At 40.3% G+C, this 26,055-nt stretch overlaps 1 protein-coding gene and 1 long non-coding RNA gene across 5 annotated transcripts in view; one reads left to right on the forward strand and one right to left on the reverse strand.

The window, feature by feature from the left end:
* Positions 1–26,055, forward strand: part of l1cama (L1 cell adhesion molecule, paralog a) — a 44,993-nt gene that overhangs the window by 13,101 nt on the left and 5,837 nt on the right. For 3 of the 4 annotated variants that reach the window (XM_024294091.2, XM_024294093.2, XM_024294089.2), the window contains exons 2-20: positions 14,443–14,768; positions 15,767–15,781; positions 17,089–17,191; positions 17,539–17,744; positions 18,358–18,480; positions 18,770–18,940; positions 20,671–20,785; positions 20,993–21,177; positions 22,129–22,260; positions 22,342–22,479; positions 22,558–22,669; positions 22,848–23,005; positions 23,082–23,241; positions 23,376–23,500; positions 23,599–23,700; positions 24,848–25,045; positions 25,133–25,203; positions 25,297–25,522; positions 25,609–25,724. In XM_024294091.2, the coding sequence (XP_024149859.1) occupies positions 14,648–14,768; positions 15,767–15,781; positions 17,089–17,191; positions 17,539–17,744; positions 18,358–18,480; positions 18,770–18,940; positions 20,671–20,785; positions 20,993–21,177; positions 22,129–22,260; positions 22,342–22,479; positions 22,558–22,669; positions 22,848–23,005; positions 23,082–23,241; positions 23,376–23,500; positions 23,599–23,700; positions 24,848–25,045; positions 25,133–25,203; positions 25,297–25,522; positions 25,609–25,724 (2,577 nt within the window). In that variant the 5' untranslated portion in view covers positions 14,443–14,647. Of the gene's footprint in view, positions 1–7,512; positions 7,575–14,442; positions 14,769–15,766; positions 15,782–17,088; positions 17,192–17,538; positions 17,745–18,357; positions 18,481–18,769; positions 18,941–20,670; positions 20,786–20,992; positions 21,178–22,128; positions 22,261–22,341; positions 22,480–22,557; positions 22,670–22,847; positions 23,006–23,081; positions 23,242–23,375; positions 23,501–23,598; positions 23,701–24,847; positions 25,046–25,132; positions 25,204–25,296; positions 25,523–25,608; positions 25,725–26,055 lie in introns of those variants that run through there. The other variant, XM_024294090.2, reaches the window with a different exon arrangement.
* On the reverse strand, positions 22,608–23,188 carry LOC118598945. Its single transcript, XR_004948180.1, has 2 exons — positions 23,058–23,188; positions 22,608–22,952 (listed from the first exon to the last, which is right to left on the reverse strand). It is a non-coding gene; the product is annotated as an uncharacterized LOC118598945 (long non-coding RNA).

Below are 26,055 nucleotides of genomic sequence, written 5' to 3' on the forward strand. Positions count from 1 at the left end.
AGACTTTTCTGTAAATAGAGAATATTAACTTGCAAATAGAAATTAAACATAAAAAACATTATAATTGTGAAGGACAAAAGAAACAACAGGAAATTCAAGCTTTTAAAATATTTTTAAAAAATGCCAGTTCTCTTTTATCCTCTATACGTGTGATTTGAGTGTCAGTTTAAAGCTTTTTACTTGGTTATAAACCTTCAAAAATCCACCTTTTGTTTTTTAATCTTTTTTTTTTGCATGTGACTATCATGCTCTCCCTTTGCTCCCTCTTCACAGACTTTTCATGTTGGTGCAGGGATCTTACATCTTCTCGCTCTTTCCCAGAGGACCTTGAATTTGATTAAATAAGAGGCCCTTTAAAAAAAAGTGCTGCTTTTGCAACTGCGGACAAAGACGATGCGATGGCAAGGCGTTGTCTGACCTGTTAAAGCTTTCCAACTTAACCTCTTAAGACCCGGTGTGTACGTGCAAGTCTATTTGACTGGTCTCCTCTTATTTTTTCATTTATTCGTATGAACTTCAATTTTCATATTTTAAGAGTGAAAACTGAATCAAGGAATAAAGCTTTGAAAATATCAGCAGAAAGTAAATTAAAGTGTTTATACATGTCATATAGTTGGTCAAATTTAAATCACTTTTGGAATGTTAAAGTTTTAAGCATTTTTAAAAAGTCATTACTTTATGTAAAGTGTTAGGTTGCATCCCCTCTATAAATATTAATGTTTATTTGGTTAAATAAAATAAATAATCTGTTTTCATTAATCCAGTGAGCTCAAAAAGTGCCATAAAAGCTTAAAGAATTACAGTTATTTCTTCAAAGTTGTTAAGCAGCCAAAGCTCTTTCATAAAACTGTGTTTGCAAAGCAACGGATGACCTTACCCTTCCTGCCATCCATTTCCAGGAGGCGGAGGAAAAGATGGGATTACATGCATCTTAGAGAGACCTTGGAAAATGTTCCTGAAGAAAAAAAGCTGCAGTTTAAGGTGGAAAAACCTCCTTATGTTATCATTATTTATTCAATCTTGTTAAAATGACATGTGTTGGGCATCCATTCTGCTTGAAAGGTATTTTAGTTGTTTAGTTTCGTCCCTGTGATGTTTTAACAGAAATATAGTTGGGTCAAATATGGAATTCCATTCCAATTCATGATATTTTAAAATGAAGTTTAGTTTCCAAGAGCACCTCTGCGTCGAAGCCTGATCCCTCAGCTGTCTATAGTGTGGAGAAGGAGGTCATCACACATTCAGGTTGTGGCGTGCCTGTTTTCCCTGCGGCTGCTGGCCACGTGTCCTTGCATGTCACAGGAGAAGCTGGCAGCTGTGCCTCGCAGCGCTGTATTGGCCACTTATCACTGGACTCCGGGGACCACTCCCTCCTCTCTGTCTGCCTGACTGGCTGCCCCTCCTCAGACATCACTACCTGCAACAGCTACCACTACCCCCTCCATCCACCTGCCCCGCTCTGGTGAAGCAACCTACATACCCATACAAGTGAACACAAGTGCTTCCTATCTTATCAGCACAGCTTTCACCTCATGTTAAACGGCATGTATTCATATTTCTGTCATTTTGGAAGTTTGGTAGCTACTACAAGCATACATTTTTCCCGAATACAAATGAAGGAATCATTATCCAATCATGACACAAATTGAACTGTAAGGAAAGGATGCAGTTTTTTTTATGTATTTGGTCTCTAACTTTCACTTACTAGAACACATATTTAGATGCTGCTCTCATCTCACTATCACATATTAGTCAAATATATCATTTGTTTTTAAATGATGAAAAACACACATTAAGAAACAGACCTTTGATTAATATTCTTAGCTTTTTTTTAATCTACCTGTAGTTTAGGAGAATTTTTAGTCTATATCAGGGGTCTCAAACTGACGGTCCACAGGCCATTTGGGGCCTTCAAGACGACATTTTGGGCCTCCCAGCTTAATATGAAAGTAGTTTTGCCCATGAGATTTGTATTAATGCTACTTTTTTAGTCTTGTGCGGGGCTGACAAACCGACTAATCATGTTTGGGTACATGGCCAACCAACCAATCAGGTGGGGTATATAGCTCTTGGGGGCGGGACATTGACGGGGCTTGAAGAAGGGACACATTTGAAGTAGGAAACCTGACACCCCCCTCCCCAGACCAAATTCATGAGTACGGTACATGCATTTTGAAAGAGACTACAGTATCCCCCCTTATTCGTGGGGGTTAGGGGCCGGAGATCTCCATGAATACTCCAAATCGAATACAGAGAACACCCAGTCTCCGTCTCTGGAATTTTTTTAATTTTTGATTCAATTCGTATTGGCTCCCAGACACCCACGGGATGCACGCATGTGCATGCACACTGAGGTTGTGACCCAGCCTCAGCCAGACTCTGCTTTCAGTGGCCCAAAGGAAAAGTGAGTCTGAGGCACCTGGTCTACATGATACAAAAAAAAAATCAGATTACTACGGTCACAAACCCAAAACACAGTGTCCCTCCTCCATTCGCGTTAGGGATCGGTGACATCTGCAATATAATACACAAAATCCACAAATATGGACACCCCACCCCCATCCCCTTCCCCCGGAGCCGAAGAATGTCCGTTACCGATTCATACTCATCCAGTGGAGATACACCTCAGCACCACAGCACCCCCATCGGACACAAAAGATTCATACAAGCGTCTTGAGTTGTCGAGTTTTTGTGATGAACCGGGAGAGTCACGTTACTGAAGAAAATAAAATTGCAAAATACATGAAACCCCGAATAATGAAACGCAGATACGCAGGGGAACACTGTAGTTGTATTGGTCACAAAGGGATCTGCCACCGTGCAATGGTGACGCATTGGCAGAATTTTCAAGATAAGCTGCCGCCGCCCAATATTTTTGAAAGATCGTTGCCGTGGTCATGAATACAGACGGTGGCAGTCAGTTAGTTGGGGATGATGTCATAAAATTTGGGTAACAGCTGCTCTGATTGGACGATGTGTAAATCTCTTGGTATGGTGGCCGTCCAAATCAAGTGCCACCAGCCACCCGAGGGTATATAAAAAGTAGGCCCTTTAATTTCTTAGCATCAACAGTAACTCATCAATACACAAGTCTCAGAGTCATGTGTTGCAACCATGATTAGTTTTGTGCAGCATCATTGCTGTCTACACATTTGGACCCTTGGTAGCCGGGATCACCAGATTGACGTCTGGTCATCGTCGGGTACCCGAGCCACATCAGCAGTCAGTGTCTACATTGCTACCGTAGGGTTTCTTACAACCGGATGGAGGCAGTTACATGGCAGCATGGAGACAGGGAAGTGGCTGGAGGGTGGCGTTCTGAAATTGGCTGATTATCAGAAGATTTGGGGAACCTCCTATCAGTCCCTTCCCTTCTATTAGTAAAAAATGATTAGAGAGAGACTTTAGGTCCTTGGTCGGGCTTCATGAGGATCACCAGATGTTTCTTTAGTACATTTTTAACTACCAGTACTTGTAGCGTGGTTCTACAAGTATCCGCTGCCTTTGCCAGTCTCCCTTTGGCGCCGTTTTTCGTCACTGCGGCTGGCCTGTCATCTCCAGCTTGGCTCTCCCGTGTCTGGTTTCAGGGCGAACACAAACAGAAACGATGCTGATGTCAGATTGTTTTTATTGGCCTGTCTGGCTCAGCTTTGATCCCCACAGGCTTCACTCGTCCACGCGTTTAAAAACTTCTTCTCATCCCTCTGATCTCCTCCTAATTTCTCTCTCAGAGGGAGGAAAACGGTCGAGCGCAAACATGTTTACTGTTTCCTGAAACGGGCTTTGAAGCCGCACGCTGCCACAAAGGAGAGGAGAAAAGAAAAAAAGTGGCGAGGAAGGTCAAAATAAGGAGAAGTACAAGGAAAGCTAGATCTTTAAAGAGGAAAATGAGAAAGGGGATCGTCTGCATCAGATAAGGAGAGAGAGAAGGCGCAGATGAAAGGAAGAAAAAGGAAGCAGAGAAGTGGGGAGAGAAAGGTCGACGCTAACAGTTCTTCCACTTAAATTCATAACGACATGATGGCCTTCATGAGCCAGCAGCGTTGGCAACCTGCTGCATGGGCCAAACATCCTGCCACCAGAAACATCTTCATTGCTGCGTACTGCTGTTGCTGTTCTCAGATGCCCTTAAGATGAATAAATCTCCAGATAACTATGCAGATAACTTTGTGCTAAAGGCACTAGTGTCTACATAGAGAGTGGAGCTGGTTGTCACACTTACACGCTCATGTGAACTGCCTAAAGACCCTCTCTGATCACTTTTTGATCTATTTTTAAATTGTTTTAATATCTTTGTCCTTTTCTTCCTGTTATAAAGTTGTTGAATTAAAACAGTCATTTGCTACCAAAGACACTCTGAGTTTAAATTATTACTTTTGGAGAGATCATAAAAACACAAAACAGGTTTAGGTAAAATTCTATTTGTTTCACTCCTTTTCAAACAAATGTTTCATTTGAAATCTGGAAATAACAGTCCCCCTTTGCCTTAGTGTTGTTTGTGTGATTAAAATGTTGTTTTATTACAAAATAAGAAGAATTATAGTAAAATGCTGGATGCTAAAGTCCCAGCATCCTCATGATTGGCTGTAATTAGCAATGTGAAAACCAATGCCTTTGTTCAGTAAGGCTGTTTGCTGTGTGAAGGGGTGTTTGGATGCATCATATTATGTTCTCCATGACACTTGGGGTGTGTCTGTAATTAGTGTGGGCTGCAGGCACAAACTCTTATGTTAATGAAGTGGATGCAGCACACAAGCAAGAGTGCAGCAGTGCATGAAGAGTTTGTTCTTATGTGTGCTGGTATCTACGGCTGATATGTGTTTAACACAGAAAACTATGAATACAACTCTGTGTTTGACCAGTTATCATTTCAAATTTTGTCAAAACATAGCAGCGGTTCAAAAATCAGCAATAAAAGCAAACTGAAGCCATTATATTGTGTTAACTTTAATGTCTATACTTACAAAAACCCAGGAAATAAGCAAAAATTGTGTTTTTCTTAAGCCTTTCACAGTAAACTATATTCATATATATGACGATATATTACCTTTGGCACACTAAATAACAAATTATTTATTAAATATGATTAATTTTTGTGGCGAGGTGCCTTAAAGGTGTCCGGACACTATTAGAGACCGGCGTCTAAAATAACAAACACCTGTTAAACCCGATGGATACTGAAGACGGATCACAATTGGTAGATATATGGTATTGTGCATAAAAGATGAAAGATTTTTTTGCTGATCACCGTTAAAGTGTGTGTTAGCCTGGGGGCGGTGCTAGCAAACTCTTCCTGAAAGGGCCTGTCTCACTCTGTGACATCAGATTGTGAGGACCCGCTCATTTTCATGGTATGGGAAGGGCTGGTTGTGCAGAGTGCAGGTTTTTAGAGAAAGATTCAGAAATGTGTGAATGGATCAAAATACCTTTGGGGTTGTTTATAGCAGATAATGAACAATATAACACACTTGAAAGTTCAAAAAATTGATTTTGCCTGGTATAGGCCCTTTAAAACTTATTTTTTAAGAATGTTGAGGTTTACATTTATAGGTTTGTGTTGCTGCTGATCTGTTTTATTGTTTATTGTTGTATCTAAGTGTGGATTGGGTTAGTGATAAGTTCATTTCAGTTTATATTTTAAAGAAGCTTTGGGTTGGTGTAAATCAAATTATGTTAAAATGTTTTTTTGTTCCACAGATATGGACGGAGTGAAAGGTTTTTACTTTAAAAACACAAAGTTTGATTTGTTGATTTTTTGTAGCTTGGCAATGAAAGTTTGCAGACAGGAAGGCCATGTGCTGAAGAAAAGCTAAGCAAGGAGTCCCTGCAGCAAATTTTATTTGTGGATTAAAAATGGTATTGATGAGTGTTTTTATTATATTGGTTTTTTTATCTATAAATTACAAAGTAGCCCTAAATCTAATGGATGATAAAGTTTTAACAGGGCTGCCATGTTACCCTTTCTCTCACCAAGAAAAATGGTTTTGAAAAACAGAGAGTGAACTCCAAAATTCCTTTGCTCACTGTGAAAGATCCTGGAAATCCACTTGTTCTTGTTAAACATCCAGTTGATCCCACCTCACCTCTACCCAGTGACAGATTTAGGAAGTGTTCCTTGGGTGGTCTTAAGGGCATGGCACCAGGGTAAAATCCAACAGTTATAGATTTAAAAAATGATCAAAAGCTTAGTTTTTCTTTTTTTTATCATGCTAATGACAAATCTTAGACACATTTATAATAATGCATAACCATATAACTACTGTTTTCAAAAACAACTGAAGTAGTTGTTGAAGGATATATTTGTCTACCAGGAATCATTTGACTTTTCATTTTCATTGCAACTCTCTACAGTTTAAATCTCAATAAAATACTTTCTATTTTCTCATATTTTAAATTCATGATTTTAACTGACGTTTAATACAAAAGTTTTGGTGTACTTTGACTTTGATAAATGTGTGGCTGAACATTTATCAGACAGAACAAGATGAGTCCAAAGGTTTAAATGCATTTTTAAAAAATGTGTGCAAAAACTAGTTGCGCTTGATTTATCAACCCAATAGCATGCGTTAAATGGACAAAACCTAAAATGCGTGAAAAACTAAGGGGGAGATTTGGGGTAAATTTCTGTCCTAAATTGTAACTTTTTCATCTTTTTTTGACACTAAATGGGAGCTAAATGTTTATCACAATACAACACAGTGCAGACACCTGCCGTCCAAAACAATCAGGCCCCTTGTTATACACAATTTGAGATCTGATAAAATCAAAACATTGAGTGAGATTCATGTTGAATGTTTTTTTTTCTGCTTGTTTTTTGTGGCCGTATGTCTTTATTTTTCCGTAGATCTGTGACTGACAGACCAAAAACAAATGATCTTATCAGCTGAGGACTTAAGTGAGCAGCAGCTATCATACTGGAAGCAGAGAGAGCTGGAGGCAGCACTCCATCTGCAAGACTGGCTCCATTAGCTGACAAGAGAGATTAGCTGACCTGCTGACACACAGGCTGATCTTTACCGATAAACTCACTCATGCACAAACACAGAAACACACTAACAGGAGGAACCTGATACACCATTACAATGGGGTAACACCCTTTTCTGATCACACATCTATTATCTCTGATTTTTTTTTTCCTCAGGCACCCAAATCCTTCTCCTTTTTCCGCCTTCTATGAATTTTTCATATTTATGGTGTTTGTTGCTAACGCCTCGCTCTGATTTATTGCTTCTTCTTCTTATGTTTGTCTTTTTGTCTGTCCATTTTCCTCTTGTACCCCATCTTCATGTCTTGTCCTCACTGATACCTTAATCAGTCTTCTCTTTTCCTTTTTGAATTATTCACCATGTTGTTTTTGCCCCTCCAGCATTTCCAGTGTGTCAATAAATAAATTATGTAATCTGTTCACAGAATTTTAGAGAAGATCAAAAATCTTGTATTATTTTACCTTTTTTTTAATCCATCCATAATTTATGCACGTAATTCCTATTTATCCACTTAGAAAGGACTGGGGGTGACTGCAGTGTTTGAGTCGGGGTGCACCGGTGCATGAGCGACTACGTGCATGAGCATATGTAAGTGATCCTGCATACCAGTTAGTGACCATGTGTTTGAATAACTGAATTTGTATGTGTAAAAGGGCGCTGCTGTGTGGGGATTGTGCTGCCATGGCAACCAGGGTGGAAAAGGAGCGGGCCGTCTGCCCTCACCGCTCCCCTTTATTTTCTCCATCTTTGTGCCACTCTGATATTAACCCCTAACTCTTGTCAGACCTGCAGGGTCACGGTATTGTGTGTCCTCAAAGGAGGCAGAAGCCTTTGAAATTGAAGGACGGACACTTTCTACTGCTGCTTTCAGCACCAGTGGAAGGAGCTACTGCAAAGCCATATGCTAATGGCGGTATTGATGAATGTGCAGCTTGTGGCTCGGTTCCTGATAAGCTGTAGCTCCGTTTTTCCTCGGGTGAATTTCCATTTGAATTTGGCCACGCATCATCAGTCTTCTAACTAATGTTACATGGCCTTTAACAAAAAAGGCACCAAACAGGGACAGATATTAGCTTCCCGCTATGCTACACTGTGAACCTCTTTTTTCCATTAACGTTCAAAATATTGAATTAAGCCACAACATTCCATGTTAGCCAAGCTAAAAAAATCTTTAACCTCCCAGCCAGCAAGGCCAAGTGGGAACCATAAGGTTTAAAAGTGGGCACAAAATGTGGGCCCCAAATGGACTTGTCCAGTTTCCGTAGTGACCCCTCCTGTGTTTGCCTATTGGCTTTAGTGGGCACTCAGTGGGTAGAAAGCTACGCCAGCCAGCCGCCCAGTGGACAACAGAGCTTCCTTGCTTTCTACAGAGGAGCTCGCTAGCTCGCTACAAGGGAATGTGCTAGCATGCTACAGCAGAGCTTGCTAGCTCACTACAGATGAACTCGCTAGCATGCAACAGTGGAGCTTGCTACGGCGGAGTTCGCTAGCTAGATACAAAGGAGCTCGCTAGCTCACTGTGGAGGAGCTTGCTAGCCTGCTACATTGGAGCTCTGTAGCTCGCTACAGTTGAGCGAGCTAGCTCGATACAGGAGATCTACAGCGAAGCTGGCTAGCAGGCTACACTATCCACCAGGCGGCTGGCTATCATAGCTTTCCTACCCACTGAGTGTCCACTAAAACCAATGTGGGCAAACACGGGTGGAGACTCCATGGAAACTGTGGACCCATTTGAGGCCCACATTTTCTGCCTACATTTAAGCTATATAGGGCCTATTTGGCCTGGCTAGGCTACTGTAACTTTTCAACCATTAACACGATCAACGTTTGTCTTCCTCCTCCGTTTCTCCTTCAAAATCTGCTGGAATTACGTAGATTGTGCTAATATTTAAAAAATTACAGTAAATCAAAGACCATAAACACTGAGCAGGAGACTTGTCTCACTGCAACAGGCTCATACATTAAGTATGACCCAGGCAGAGAGAGGACGACTGAAGTGAATATGAGAGAATCAAACAGCCGTGCTGAGCACAGCAGGTATGGATGGTCAGCGTCACTCTGGTCCATGAATGAATGGGGCTGGGGGCAAATGAATAATGAATTTAGGTGAATTTAGGGCAAATAGTACTGACAAGAAGGGGATTTTTATGAATAATTCACTGTGTATGCTGCTCGATCATTTACCTCCCACCAGCATCATCTTATTTCTCATCTACCCTTTTTTTTAATTTTTTTTATTTCTTATTGACCTCTCCTTGTGTGACCCAGTAAGGCCGCTTATTTTTAGTGCCTACTACCTTTGATTTTAGCTAAATCACTCCTTTCAATTTCCCTCCATCCATCTACCTTCTAACGCTCCTTCAGACAGACGGACCCTAAGGGAAGAGGGGTTTCATTTGTTTTTCTCCCCCTCTGCCTCCTGTCCTGCATCGTCTCCTCCTACACATCATCCCAGCTCCAGGTGGTTAATATTTAAAAGCAAGGCATGACAGGACACGAGATCTGTAGATGTTTGAACCCTGTTTTGAGATGTATGTGTAGTATCTTGCAATTGCTGTGTGTGAGGCTAGTTTAATAAGACTTCTCGAAAATCGTTAAGTTTGATTATATTGTGTTTTTATGGGGTCAAATTAGGGTAATCTTAAAGTAAATGAAAAACCATATTGTAAATAAAAATGCAAATTTGAAAAGAAGATATTGTAAATTTGAAAAGAAAAACTGAAAAGTTGAGCTGATCCTCTTTTTAAGAGGGGCGGGGCTTCAAGCTCATGGCTATCGGGACATGATTTCCCATGATTCCCAGATGTCAAGTGATGTGACGTCTTTTCTGCTCCAAAGCGGTGTCTTTTTATGTTGCCGTCGGTGCCACCCCACCCTGATGTACCAGACATTAGGAGAGCATTCTCACTACCTTACAGTTTTCCCTCTCTATATTGTGGTTCACCTTTTCAGCGTGACTTTGTTGTTGAGCTTGTCAACCAATCTCCTCTGTGTTTTTCTAAGAAGCAGCGAACATAGCTTGCCAAGGTAACAAAAGTCTTCACTGTGATTAGATTCTCGTTTTCATTCTAAAACTGAATTTATTTTCTATCAAGGTTTGAACTTCGAGAGTTTAAACAAGAGGGAGCAGTGTGCAAAAAGTTAATGTCTGTCTTAGAAAAAAGTAGAAAATGTATAGTGAGGAGTCCCCTCTGTCATCCGATGGGAAATTATGTCCCGGTAGAGCTTAAAGTTCTGCCCCCATGTAAAAATAGGATCAGCTCGGCAGAGAAAACTCGAAAACTGAGAACTGAAAGCAAAGAGGGAGAGATGGGCAAAAAAGTTGAAAATACAAATAAATATATTTTTAAAATTTGGTAACAGTTTCATGTTTAATTTATTTTGTATTCAAGATTTACATTTCACAATTATTTTTTCAAATGTTCAGTATTTCTTTCAAGTTTATGTTAATTTTTTCAAATTTACAATTTTTTCTTTTTTTTTTTTTGCAAATTTACAATGTGGTTTTTCATTCATGTTAATCTGGTCCTGATTTGACGCCGTAGTTTTTGTTCCCCCCCTTAACCAGGAAGCTTTTACAGATAGGAAAAAGGGTGTGACTGTCTACATAATGGGCTGAACATTAAAAAAACGCTCAAATTAGTAATTCATGAATAATTGACATGTTAGCAAAACGGACGACATGGTTTCTTTGGAACATGTTGGCAGGCTAATTTCCTGCAGTCAGGCACGCCCTCTAATTGGAGCTTTTCACTCAGTCTGTCTGTGACTGAAGACTTCTGTTTGACATCAGTGATGATAGCTTTTAAAAGCACTCAGACTCACCGTCGGGTCACCTCGGCTTTGCTGTTAGCAGGCACTACACATGTAACCTTTGACCCTGTCCAGTGAAGCAGGTAACGGCTGAGATTGGATCACTGGCAGCGGCGCGGCGGTGACCCAGAAGAGGTGGAATGGGGCATCTGCTTGCGTGTCAGTCGCTCACCCCGGTGATAATGGAGCGACTCCTTGGCTGCATGCTGGGCACACAGCTTGGAAAATGTGTCTGTGAATGGATTTGCTTTATATTCTTTGAGTCTCTCCTTAATTTCAGTCCTATTTTTTCTGTCCCCTTCTGAACAATTACTGTGCTTCTCTTTACTGCTCCTTCTGAGCATCACTAAAGTACACCCAGGCGAGCCTTGCCTGCTGTCTGGAGGCTTTTAAAACAGGCGGCTTTTATCTGCATGATCTCCTGTCACTGTGTCAGTCCACCTCAAAGGTGTGTGTCAGTCTCGCAGACTGGCTAATCAGAGCTTCACCACTTTCACTGGTGGGCTACTCCCAGCTTTAAGCCCCTTTATTGACCAGCTTGTCACCAGATATTCTTTAAACACTGAGAGTGAAGGTGCCCAGACTGAGTGCACAGATGGGTTCAACTTGTAAATCTATAGTGAAATAGATTTAGAGGACAATTTGGAAAATGAGGACAAAGAACTGGTAACTCAAAGTAAAGAAAACTGATTGCAATTTGTAGCAAACAAACAAACAAAAAATATTTAATCAAATGTAACGTGAATAGCAAAAAATAAACCAGGATTTGTTAATTGGTGTGAGTAGATTGCCGTCTCGGAGCAACAATTAACTTCTAGAGATAAAAGGAAAAGAGAAAAGACAGAGATGAAAATGCAGAATTCAAAAATGGGCTAAAACTTACACAGAACATCTCACTATATGACCAACTTACTGATGTTTCAACCATTTTTTATTTAACCGTGTAACACCGGAGCTCCAGTGTTTGTGTTCTTTGGTCTACTGTATTTTTTCAACAGTTAACACTATCAACGTAATTCGTATGGATTCTGAACGAGAAAAGTGGCTCGCGCCATTTTTCTCCTTCAGATTCTACTATGTTAAAAATATTGTGTTTAAGCCTCACCGACACTGATTTGTTTTTATGCTATTGTTGCTACTATAATAAACATAAATGAACTGTTGTTCATTTTGCATTGAATAAAACACAAACATTGAAAGAAAATAACCTTTTACTTTACTTTTGACAGAAGTTCCTTTCAAAATAAAAGATTATGTCAAATATCATCATCTCAATGCAGCAAAAGTAGTAATAGCAAGTGTGATGTCAGCAGTGATTAAATAAAAAAAATAGTTAGTTTCACTGCTGTTGGGGCATCTCTGGCAGAAATGTAAATCTAACAAACCAAAATTAAATCCGAGGTAATGAAGAGATCCCTCCCATATTTTTTAAACAGACTTAAAATTCCTTAACTTTTTAAAAAATAGAAAATTCCCTTAATAATCTGCAGCACCTTAATACCGATTGTGCTTGTTGACGTCCATTGATTTATTTTTTATTTTTTTGCAGTGCAGGACAGGCAGGACACAAAAATGTTGTAGTTCGACTTGTTGATATGGACAGTCCTTCGACTGTTTGTAAATGAGTCAAAGTTTGAGTTAGTTTACTTATACTACTTTCTCACTTCTTACTTTATAGTTACTTTTTAACATTTAGAAATGTTTTTATTTCTCTTTAATAAAAGAGCCACATGTGGCTCTGGAGCAGGTTGCAGAGCTCTGGTCTGATCAAATAAATATGTCAGTTCTTTTTAATTAAATTTGAAAGTTAATTTGATTCAGAAGAACTGCATAACAAAAGTTAGATTTTTAAATGTTGAACAATAAATTAAGTTATAACAGCCAAAAGAAGTTAACATGACTTTCAAATGTTCATTGAAATAATACACTAATACAACAACTCATGTTTTATGTTGAAATGTTATTTTTTGTTACAATGTAGTTTTGTTAAAGCATTTTCCCCATAGATAGAAACAAAGCTTTTTTTTTGTAAAAAAAAATCCTCAAAACTGAAGATTAATGTCACCTGCCTCCATTCTCTGACTGTCAACCTATCCACCATAATGTTCTTTGCACATCATTTCAAAAATGTGTGGGTTTATTGGAATGTTTTAGGGTGAATTTTGGCAGACAAAATGATAAACCATGCTGCTGCTCATCCTTCTGTCTGATCCCACAGCATCAGTTTAAAGCTGCGGTTTCTCGGAAACTCTCACCTTTACTTAAGACAAACACCAGAGCTAATACCCTAGTTAACTACGCTTCATTTACTTTTCTCTAATAGCTATTTGGAGGCCCTGTTCAAGATTAGCGGGGTTCTTGTCTCTTAAGATCTAAACTAAAGAGCTTGATGGAGATAATCTGAAGGAAGAAAAAGTGAATGATGCTCACAGGAGGAGATATGTTCCATGTCTGTTTTAGTGGATGTATAGGTGGGGAGGATTAGCATCCAGTATTCCCTTTGTGTAATCCCTCCTCCCATGGTTCTTATTCTCTACCTCCTTCCCACTTCCTTTCTGCTCCAACTCAATCCCTCTTTAAACTGTTTATCTCTCCTGAAGTCTTCTCCCGTCTTCTGAAAGGGCAACTGTGCTATTACAATGGCTTACCGGCTCATTTAATCCCAAAACTGTTGGTTTAAACGATCTTGTTAAGAACTCTGCTCGTACTTGGTCTTTAATCTAATGTAAAGTGACTCTTCTGATGTTGACATCCACATTCTTGCTTCCTTTAAATGTAGAAATCAAATGATGACAAATTATTTTGCCAGCCACTAAATCCATAAAAAATAATGGCCACACTCCATGTTCTTCCCACCCTCCGAGTTTCCCTCTTCCGTCACTCTGTCAAGTCAAGGTCACTCGTCGCTCTGTTATTCCACTGCCAGCAACGGCGGCGGCCTGAGCCAAAACTCTTTCCTCTGGCCAGTAGAGCTGCCAGCCTCTCCTCTCTCCTCTGTCGACGTGATTTTCCTTTGTCTCCCGTGTACATCTTAATCACTGTGTGCTGTAACAGCTCTTTGTGTGTGATATTGAGTAGTGTAAACAGTCAGCGGGCTGCGCCACGTGGTGCCGCGGGGGAGGAGAGGCCGGGGGGGACCCTCTCCAATGGTTGCAGATGGAGAATGGATAGACTCCTGGGAGGGGTGGTTTGCCTCCCTCTCCATGAGTTATAGCATCTTTATCGCATCTTTATCACTGTGATGTCACCCAAGCATGCTAAGAGCCGCGCAGCTCAGAAAATGTAGTTAAATAACACGACTATCCGTCTACTGTTATTGTGTTATCAGATTTTCACCCGTCTGGGTTTGCCCCATCTGGGATGCTGTGCTCCCTTCTTGTTGTGGCATTCTGTCCATCTGTACCACCGACTGGCCTTTCCATATGGGCCATTGATCATGTCATTAAAACCAAAAAGAGGTTGTTTTGTTTGCCATGCACGACAGGTTTTATATTGGACCTCCATTTGTAAAGACTTTCTTTATTCTTCAATAAAAGAGGGTCAGTCTGCTGGTTTGACCACATGGTGCACAGCAATTCTTCTGCCATTCTGACACATGGCGTCTCTGCCCCCCTCCCATCACCATCTTTTTTTTATCTTTTAGACGGGAGACGTGCAGCAGGGCGTGGACCTGATTACAAAGGGATCCTGACGGACCAACAGCATATGAAAGGAAGCCAACATCTTTAGCGTCAGACCCAGAGGAAGACACGTGCTCGGCTGGAGTCTATGTGTGTGCGTGCAGAGAGTGGAACTGCCTCTGTGTGCATTTTCAGTGAGCAGGTGGGGCTTTGATGGGACAGTGAGCAATGGCTCGCGTGCAGCAACAGCAGGTCTGCAGTAGGGGGCAGCGCTCCTCCCACCTCCCTCTTGTTTTCCTCACCTTCCTTTGCTTCGGTGCCCAAGCAGTCATACAAATACCCTCCAACTGTGAGTACTGATTCATATTACATTTGCCAACAAAAAGCTGATCCATTGGTTGTGTAATTTACTCTGCGGATTCATCAGAGCACTCTGATATTGATCTTTAATCATGAGTGATTAGTGCAAATGGGCTGAACCAACATGTGTTTCTTCCTTAATAATCTCAATGTTCAGGGATGGAGAACATTTAACTGGAAATCCTATTGTCGGGGGCTTCGTTAGACAGTGCCCAGTTTGTCTCGTGGTGTGTCTAATTACTTTGTAAATTGTTCTCTCACAAGAAATTGATTAGTCTCTCTATTGATCTGAATTCCTGGTGAAAACCACCATCCGTTTGGGGAGATATTTGAAAGACTATAGAAGAAGTAAAGCAATGAAAATCCGGTGGATCTTTTCTCTGCTCTAACTCCCTGTCCCGTCTCCTCAGTGCAATATCTTGGCATTAAAAATAAAGCTGAGCTTGCTGCCCTGCAGGGAAATTGATCTTCATCTGCAGTCGACCTGCCCACAGAGCTCCACTGGAGAGAAAGAGCATTGTTTCCTTTGCTTGTTGTTCGCCTTAAAACATGTAATTCCTTCCCATTTGCATTCATGAGTCCAGATGTATGAATATTGATGAAATGCAGCAATTTTTTTTCACCTAATTCTCAAGAGATGAGGGTGACACAGAGGTGAGAAGGCCACCGCCTCTGAAGGGAGGAGGATGATGAGAAGGAAGGAGGAGCAGGGCAAAGATGGAAAGGGTCAAATGTTCCCTGCATTCAATTACGAACTCTCTGACATGTTGATTAGAGCCACTGAGACAGTGATCAGGATCAATAAAGAGGACGAGTCAATACATAATTAGAAAACATTTTAAATTCCTTTCATTGGTTGTATGTGCTCTAATGTCCGCCATTGGGCTTTCAAATGTCCGCCCGTTTTTCCTGTCCATCTATTTGTCTAAATAAACTGAAATGTTTTCCTTTATTGCTGCTGCTTCGGCCAACTCCATGGATTAACAGACCACATAAGTGATAGTAAGTGCTTTCAGCTTTATCGATGTGTTTACTGTAGTACTGCATCTGATGCAAGGTTCTCATTGTAAACATTACCCTGCAGACATTATGCCCCCATCATGCAAACTCAAACATTCCTGATTCAACACTTACATGAATCTTGCATTAGTTTGCATTTGTGGTTTTATCCTAATGTGCTTTTTTATGAATGCACGGGATGTAAAGATGCTCACTCATCTTTGCAGAAGTGCGTTTTACCGACTCCATGCAGGTTATATCGAAGCAATGAGGAGAGAAAGCTGTCTATAAGGATGCAGCAAGGCTGTCAGATCAAAGACATGAAGAAATGAAGAGGAGTTAGAGCACTAAGCACCATTTCCTCCTCCTCCTCCTTTGCCAATAATGGAGCGGCGCCTAAAGCCCTAACTTCAATTTGATCAGCTGAGAAGACAAGCTTATTTCCTCAATCATTGGGAATTCTTTCATTAAATTTCACCACTCTCTTTCTTTTCCCTCCATCCGCTGCTTTTGACGTCTCTACCAGCTCGCATCTTGTTTGTTTTTCGCTCCATCCCTGTCTCCTGCAGCTCTCTTTCTCTTTGCTTTGCACATTGTCTCTCTGCACTTTCATCCTTCTCCCAAGTGCACTTCTGAGCTCTCCATCTTAAGCACCTTTTTGTCATGTACTGTAGACCTCCAGTTGTCCTACTTTCCTCTCCCTGCCCAGTTGGAATTCACACCTGACTTCAGCTGTCTCTGTACTTTAACATGCAGGATGTACAGCTTTATTATTTTTAGCTTCATTTTTTAAGTTTCAAGTTGAATGAGAAGAAAATTCTTACATTTAAGTTAAAACATAACACATATTTCATTTAAAATGAACTAGATGTTTTTTCTGATGTTTTAATAATGACAAAAAAACATTCATTTGGGTGGTCTTAATAACGAAATCTTTGTGTTTTCCATACATTTCCTAGATTCTTCCTTTTCCTTAGTTTTTTAAGTCTCACTGGGACCACCGTGTGATACATCACACTGTATTAATTTCCACTCATCCCAACCTATTTTCCCTCCCTGCTCTCTTACTTTTGTTCCTCTTCTCGCCCTGTAATCTCTTCTCCTGGGGAGTCTTTTAAATGATATTGACTAAAAATACTTATGAGCAGCTGGTTTGTTTTTCTGTGCCATTTGTTAAAGTGGCTGTGGGTTGATGCATATGCACCTTTGCAGTTTTTTTTTTTTTTGAAGGGGGGCAATAAAAACCAGCTAAAATGTCTTCTGTTGCGAGTGATGACAGTGCATTAATTGGGATTTGGGTCCTTTTTCAGTCAAGAGACCTCCTGTGATCGTTAATCCTCCAAAGTCGGTCATAGTTGTGGGTGTGGATGAGTTCATCATGAGCTGTGAAGCCTCTGGAACACCTGAACCCAGGTTAGTCTTCACATCTGCCCAAACGAGAAACTTACCTTCCTTTTTTGTGTTTTAAATTAATATAGCATGAAAGTATTGTTTCTTTTTAGTCTCAAATGTCAAAGAAATTTCATTAAATCTTTGAGGAAACCTTCTTCAAAACTTTAACATAAAAAATAATTGTGGATAAAAGGATCCTAATTACACTCCAGACGATTCTGGGTGGTAGTCATTCTTTAGTGACTTTAAATTCAGTAACATCTTGCATTTATTGGAAAGGACATTGACAGGACTGTCTGTGTGACTTTAAATCCTAGAGGAGCAGCCAGAAATGTCAACGACACTGACCTTTCTCTTCTTTCTTGAAGTTTCACGTGGACAAAGGATGGACACAAGTTTGACCCACGCAGTGAACCGCACCTGAAGGTTTCAGAGCACTTGGGCTCATTTGAATTCAAAGCATATAATGGTAGCAACATGGTCAACCTGAAGAATTACCAAGGCAAATATGTCTGCTACGCATCCAATGACCTGGGGACAGCCATGTCCAAAGAGGCCACACTCAGCATTGATGGTAAACATGAGGAGGAGTTATTATGAGAAATTAAGATCTGAACATGTTTAAGCATAAACGAAACATGTAAATTAAACTACATACTTTGGATTGGAGGTAGATGTTTTAGTTAATTAAAAAAGTTGCATGGTTAAATGGTATCTTGTTTCCAGAAATCAGTCTGGTGGGGGATTAAACCTTTTCCCTGAAGCTTAGACCTCATTATTGCATGTAAATATGAAGTAGCAGATCTATAAACTGGCGTGTAAGCCCTGAGGAAAAGTAAAGAGCACCTATGAATATCCATGCACCTGTGTGGCTGGCTCTCTCCTGGGCAACCTGCTTCCTTCACTGTTTCCCTGACAACAGTTTCCCCAGAAACACTCTTGAGTTGATGTCATGTGAAGCACTCTTCAGCAGCTCCTGTGGGGTTATTAACAATGGTTCAGTGGGGAGGAGAAAGAGAGAGCATTTACACATGAGTCACACATCACAGCAAAAAAAAACAAAAAAAAAAAACAAAGAAGTTACTCATTTGAAAAACTTTCTTCTCATCCTCTTGTTTGTTTTAAACATTGTGTCAATTGTGTTCTCACCTGTTGTACTGTTGTTTCTATGTGCACCCCTCTTTCAGGTCTACCTTCTCTGCAGAAAGAAAAAGTTTCCACTTTTAAGGCGGATGAGGGATCTAATATCACGTTAAAGTGTAATCCTCCGGAGAGCTCCATGGTGCCCGTCATCCACTGGATGGACTGGAGTGAGTGCATCATCTTTGCAGCCCTGTTTTCATCAGATACTTTCTGTCTCCTCAGCGAAACTGATCCTCAGACTGCGTAACCCTCCACTTTCACAGGAAAATTGAAATTTATATGAGTAAAATGCTTGTATTGATGTTGTCTATGTACAAATTGGAGCATACATATTTTTATTTATTGTTAAATCCCATATGTAGTGATAAGAATATTTTGCCTTTCCTGTTTAGCTGTGGGATTTCTTCATTACTGTTTCATCCTACTGATAATATTTTTTTATTGTATGTTTTTTAGAACTGCGCCACATTGAGCTAAGCGATCGGGTGGTAGTGGGAAAGGATGGCAACCTGTACTTTGCTTATCTGAATACCTCCGACTCCAGGGATGACTACATCTGCAACCTCCAGTACATGGAAACTCGCACGATTCTGACGAAAGACGCCATTTCCCTTCAGGTCAAACCCTGTGAGTTCTGTTTTAAGATCAGTTAAGTCTGACGATATCAACAAAACTAAAGGCTTGAAGCATTGTGGGAAACATTTAAACAAAGAAGTTATGAAGAAAGAAGTTGAACACGTTTGGGGCCACAGTTTCTATGTGTGGAAAAAAAGTGAATGCATAGAAAGTGTTTTTGTGAAATGTGTGGCATCACCAATCTTCAGACTCTCCAGTGTTTGTTCAAGTAACATTTAATTAAGATAGCATCTTTTACAGAGCTGAAAAATGTTTTTTAATTACTTTTTGTTAGTTTCAATGTTAACTTTGCAAATTTAAAAGCTAGACATGGATAAAATTGGTGGTACCATATTGTCGATCAAGGAATTGCACATGACCAGATTAAAAACGTAAAACTGACAGTAGTAGTATTAAATAAAATTTAGTAGAAAATAAGCATAATTACAAGACATTATATGGTAAAAGGAGTATGCTTATATAGTGCATTACTACGCTTTTAGAAGGTCCAGGCCCAGTCGCATTCACCTACACCAGTGTCAGTCCTCGAGGACTGGTCTCCTGCTAGTTTTCTAGAAACCCTGCCTTATCTGCAGCTGATTACCTGGATCAGGTGTGTTGGGCCAATAAGAAGCTTCCATGGCTTGGAAAACATGTAGGCTCTTGAGGCACCCCTGACCTACACACACACAAATTCACAGACCAGTAGCATCGTGGGGTTCAGTGTCTTGCCCAAGGACACTTCAACACGTGGGCAGACGGAGCAGGAACCAAACCTGAGAACTTCCGATCAGAGGCCAACCTCTGCAATACGGCTGCCCCTACTTATATTGTTGTTTAGCAAAATCATTTCATCCTTTTAATGACAAGTAGGGCTGTACACAGTCTTGTCCCACCCTGTAATTACATTAAATTTAATCAAAAAAGGAAAAAGAAAAGGTTGTTTTATTTAAGTACATTTCTTGGAAATTTAGCAATCAAAGTGAAATGGAAGTTTCCACACAAGTTTTTTGTAAATGTATGCATTTTTAAAAATTCTGCAAATTCAGATTTTTCTTCATCTTCACTATCCATTAACCCTTTATCACCTGAGGCGTCGCCGGTGATGCTTAAACACAAAATCTTTCTTCTTTAACATTCTGTAACTTTTCAACTGTTAACACGATCAACGTCAATCCAGCAGATTCTGAATCAAAGAACATAAATCAAAGAACACAAACACAGGTATTAAAGGGTTAAGATGCAGCTACAGTGACAGTGTTTATCTGAAAGCATTTCATGCTAATATTTGCATTCAATTGGCATGTGCAAAATGTTATTTGCTGATACTCACTGACGCCCTTTAGCTGAATCAAAGTCACCTCATCCCCCCCCCATGCAGTGGTGTGTTGTGCTGACCAAAGCAGTAATAGCGGTGTCTGGTGGATGTCCCATTGCTTTTGTGGGATCCATCACCCTCTTAGCCCAAGGCTAATGAGATACGGCTCACGCTGAGAGAGGGCTCCCGCCATCTGTGGCCCAACCAGTGGTTAGAAACACAAGCACATGTTGACACGAGACCTCTGTCTGTGTCTTTATGTTTTGAGGGAGACATGAACCTCCCCCGCCACCCAACCCCCTCCTGTCAGCTCCACACCCTGTATGAGTGTTTTTCTAAAGTGGCTGCACTATCAGCAGCACAGCAATTTCAAAAATTGCTTGTAAATATGTATGAGTTCTGCTTTGTCTTCCCCCTCGTCCAGCAAATTCGGTAGTGCGGAAACGGAGACCCCACATGATAACTCCGACTGGACCCACGAGCACGTACCTGGTCCTCAGGGGACAGACCTTTGATCTGGAGTGCATCGCGCAAGGCTTGTGAGTGTCTGTCAAGGAATATAGGCTGCCTCCTAAAATCAGTCTTTCCTACCTCTCATCTTTCTTTCACTTCTTCTCACTTGTCAACTTTACCTTATAATCTTTTCCTTACATAATTCAGGTTTGTTACATAAAACTACAGATTTGCACTTCTCCGTGCATAATTTTTCTGATTTCCTGCCCATTTTCATCCACTTTTGTCCCCAGTCCAACTCCTCAAGTGATGTGGTTGAGAAAAGACGGCGAGCTTTCGGAATCCCGGACTGTCAAAGAGTTTTTTAACCACCGCCTACGCTTCCTAAATATCTCTGAAAGTGACGGGGGAGAGTACCAGTGCATAGCTGAAAACACCCAGGGGAAAGCCAAACACACTTTCATGTTGACTGTGGAAGGTGTGTATTACTTACTCTCTGTCAGACACAAAGGCTCACAGAAATACACTCACGACGGCATGGGAAGGAAATTAAAGACTCTCTGCTTTTTAATTTTTTTTCTAGTTTTTTTTTCACTAAATCTTAAGTTGTTTCAATGAGCTCAGTTGATTTAAAATACAACTCAAACTAAATCTCAAAACCTTTAAATTATAATAGTAAAGCAAAATTGTGGGTTAAGACCCACGCCAAGGAATATCACGTTTTAAATGTTTTTATCCTGTTCTTGTGGCATTTTTCTGATGATGAAGGACATATATTGAGAAAATTAAGCTTGAAATGGTCTTTCTGCGTGTTTCTTTATTCTTACTGCTGTGAATCAGGTGTAGACAAAAAATTTAATTTAAAAAAGAGCATATTTGTGTCATAGAAGATACACTGGATGGCCCACAAGTCTCCTGCTCTGCTCCATTCCGATGATTCCACTTGTAGACGACTAGATCCATGTACATTTTGTCTATGCTGTACGGATGGATAGCCACAATATTGCTGGCCATTTTTGTAACAATTGTAAGGTTGTGAGTGTGAGGGGCTGTAAGCTAGCGGGAGAGCTTATCAATAGATAAGCTAGGAGAAGTGGGAGTGGGGTTGCTCCATGCTAATGAACTCCTGCCGCTCTGCAGAAACTATGTCCTAGAAAACAACCCAGGTTTTATAATTTTGGCTAAAAACTACATAATCATATTTAAAAACCCACTGGGAACGCTTTTAGTATAGATCAAAAAGATGATCAAAGTGGGACTTTAACCAAATAAAAATAGAGAATGCAGAGTTAAAAATTCTGGCTAAACTGTGAGAAATGGCTTTATTTTATTATGGCTTTACTTCTAATCAGACCAAGAACATATTTTTAACAAACCCTAAAATACATACAAAACTACATGTTGAATACCATACATCTTGTCTTTGCAGCTGCTCCTTATTGGATCAAAGAGCCAGTTAGTCAGCTTTACGCTGCTGGTGAGACTGTCAGATTAGATTGCCAGGCAGACGGCACCCCCTCTCCCACCATCCGTTGGACCGTCAACGGGGGTCCCCTTCCAGGTTGGAACACTATTGGAAATACTACAGCGCTGACTATCTACAGGCTTCTCGAGAAGCACTGACCGTGTTTCCGTTCAACAGAAAACTCTAAGCGTATCAGGGTGGAGAGTGGGTCCCTCATCCTTGAGCAGGTGGAGTTTGGAGACACTGCCGTCTACCAGTGCCGGGCCTCCAACAAACATGGAACCATCTTCACCAACACGCATGTCTACGTCATCAGTGAGTGTTCACTAAAATCTACTACTTTGAATCTATGTTTGTGTTCAATACCTGGTTATGTTTGTTTTTTTTTTTCAGATCTACCCCCTCAAATTCTTACTAAAGATGGGAAGATCTACTTACATACAGAAGGGCAGAAGGCTTTACTGGAGTGCAAGACCTTTGGTTCTCCAAAACCTAAAGTCATGTGGTAAGGCAGGTCACTTTCTGCAGTGCTAATCATCCAAATGTGGTTTGAAGATGGAACTTTTCATTTATTATCAAATTAAAAGCCATTTGGTTTCACAGGCTGCTGTGATTGTACTCTTTAAGCGAAGCTGTAATCCAAAAGACATCTTGAATGTCTTTCTTTGTGTGTTTTTTTCCAGGGAAAGAGGGGGCTCTTTGCTTCTCGCTGATCCAAGAGTGAACCTGCTCACCAGTGGGGCTCTTGAGATCTCTAATGTCACCTTCGATGATAAGGGGCTCTACAGCTGCAATGTACAGAACAGCAACTTGTCAATCACTGCTGAACTGGAGGTGTTCAGTGAGTGACACACAAGCAAGTTTTCATTTTTTCAGGGGGGGATCTGTCTTACTTTGTGACCTTGCTTCTCCTCCAGACAGAACCGTGATCCTGTCTATGCCACGGGAGCTGAAGGTGCAGCCTGGAAACGAGGCATTATTCCCATGTAATGCCCTTGTTGATTCCAATTTTAGAGACCCTCAGATTCTGTGGAGGAAGGACAATCAGAAGCTTCAGGAATCCATCAGCGATACAAAGTGAGGCTGAAACGACATTTTTATTTTCCATTTTCTTTAACTGGTTTAAGGGGTGGCGAGCATCACAGTAATTGATGTGAATTTTATAAAAGCAATCAGATAGCATAGAAAAGGTGTCTGTTTTTCTTTTTCAGGTACACATTTGATGAATCAAACCTCATCATAGCTGATGTGAACACAGAAGATGAGGGGGTGTACACCTGTGAAGTCATCACTAGCCTGGACATGGCTAAAGCCAACGGCACTCTTATTTTAATTGGTAAGATTACACGCTTTACATGATAACAATTTGTCAACTGTCTAAAGTAAAATCTTACAGATCATTTTAATCACCATCATTTTTTGGTATTATTTAAGATCGCCCAGACCCCCCCAGCAACCTCCTGCTTGCAGATCCTGACAACCGCGTTGTCACACTCAGATGGACTCCTGGAGATGACCACAACAGCCCTGTGCAAGGTTTAGTACAGGCAGACACACACATGCACATTATAACTCTGTTTGGTTCAGAGATAGGTAACTCCAGGCATCAAGGACCACTTTATCTCCTTGATTTCAACATATCCAAGCCCTAGTCATGACTGATCACCTGGTTCAGGTGTGTCCAGCCAATTAGAAGATGCTAGAGCAGGATATGTTGGAAAATATGAATGTAGTCCTCGGGGCCTGGAGTTGCCTATCCCTGGTTTGGTTGTATCCAAATATTAATAGATTTATGAATAATTCAGTGAGGTTATTCCCACTTTTAAGAAGTAAGCACCTCTTGACTTCACTGATCATTTCTCCATTCATTATGGTTATATTAAATTTAAAAAGCTAAGATTGCGTCATCATAACTATATTTCAGATATTAGAACTCAGTGCTGAGAAAATGTTGCTCAAAATTATTATAATTCAGTGGCTTAAAATGTATGCCTGTTTTCTGTGCTACAACACAAAAAACAAAGACAAAGTTATTTGTCTACTCAACTGGTTGGTTTAGTATGACAAGACTATTTCAAGCTGTGAACAATGATCTTATTTACTTAAGTTTTTTATTTGTAATAAAAAATTATGTATCCATAAATATTTAGTGTCTTCCCCTGACTTTGCCTTAGTTAAAGACCTACACTGTTCATCTTTTGATATACTGTAGAAGCGTTCCTAGTGGTCTTTTATTTGTGTGTATTTCGCTCTTAGTCAAATACCTGTATTGTTTTCTAGGACATGGTTTTTGGAGAGCGGCAGTAGTTCATTAGAAATTCGCCTCTGACACCACAAACCCCGCCCTCTCTACCCATCACTGTTGAGGATTAGCTAGCGGCTCTCTCGCTAGCTTACATCACCTTCACAACCCAAACCTGAAATTACCAGTGCAGCAAAACTGGCGAGTGACATTGGAGCTCTCCAGCTGTACAGTTTTGAACCAGATGCCAGCTCAGATGAGGAAAGCGTTATTTCACAACGATTTGAATAATCTCAATGCAATTAAGTTTAATTTTCTTAACATATGCCCTCCATCTTCAGAAAAAAAATCCCAACAGACCATATTAAAAACAACAAAAATACAATTTTCAAAAGGTTTATAATACTTTTTTTGACTTGCTGTTGATTTTTTTTACTGCAGAGTATGTGGTAGAGTTTGAAGATCAAAGTTTGAAGGAAAGAGGTTGGCAAAAGCTGGAGAAAGTGCGAGGCAACAAAGACCATGCTGTCCTTTCACTGTGGCCATATATGTCCTACAAGTTCCGGATCAGTGCCATCAACGATGTTGGCAAAAGTAACCCCAGCTTACCATCTGAAATCTACAATACAAGTGCTGAAGGTAGAGCCTTTTTTGTTTGCTTTTACCTGAACACTGTTTTTAGTGAACCCTTAATGACCTTAAATTGTCTTTTTTTACCTTATACAGCTCCAAACAAAAACCCAGAGTATGTCAGGAGTGAGTCCGTACACCCAGACACTTTGGTCATTGACTGGAAGGTGCATTATCTACTGCTATTCAAAGCATCTCTCTATAAGTTGCTAAAACTTAAATTCTTTTTGACTCTGACTTTGCTCTTTTTTTTTTTACAGGAAATGGAAAAGCATGAATTCAATGGCCCTGACTTTCACTATAAGGTGCTGTGGAGGCGAGCAGTGGGCAGCGGACCGAAGTGGCACGAAAACATAACAAAAGAGTCACATGTTATTATTGGTGATGTCGGCACTTATGTTGCTTTTGAAATCAAAGTTCAGGCTGCCAACGCGATTGGAGATGGACCTGACCCAGACCCTATCATTGGGTATTCAGGGGAAGATGGTAACTTATAGTCGGTTGATTTATTTTCCCTTAGTAGGGATAATTTGCACTTGATGTCTGACCATCATAAAAACTTGTTTTTTCAGTTCCACTCGAGAGTCCAATGGACGTTGGAGTTGTTCTGATAAACAGCACTACAGTTAAAGTGACCTGGGCACCGATAGATAGAGAGCTGGTCAGAGGAAAACTGCTTGGATACAAGGTGAAAACATCATCACTGCATTTTTGGTTTTGCCGTTATATGTTATCGGGAACGCTCTCAGGCTTTAAAATACTGCTTGACCTTTAAAACAATTTTTAAAGTGCTATTTTAGTCCCACTCAACAGTGTTTTTTATATCGGAAAATATCTCCCTATGATCTTTTAATTATATTTATGTAGTTTTTAGCAAAAATCAAAAAGACCTTTGTTGTTTTTTTAGAGATATTTTATCCCAGCTCTATTTATGTCTTTTTATGTTAGCCACAAGCTAACATAGCATCATTCTAGCTTTTTGGACTCAACTAACATCTTTTACCTTTTTTTTTTTTTTT

The sequence above is a fragment of the Oryzias melastigma genome, linkage group LG7, assembly GCF_002922805.2.
Source record: "Oryzias melastigma strain HK-1 linkage group LG7, ASM292280v2, whole genome shotgun sequence".
NCBI classification, from domain to species: Eukaryota; Metazoa; Chordata; class Actinopteri; order Beloniformes; family Adrianichthyidae; genus Oryzias; species Oryzias melastigma.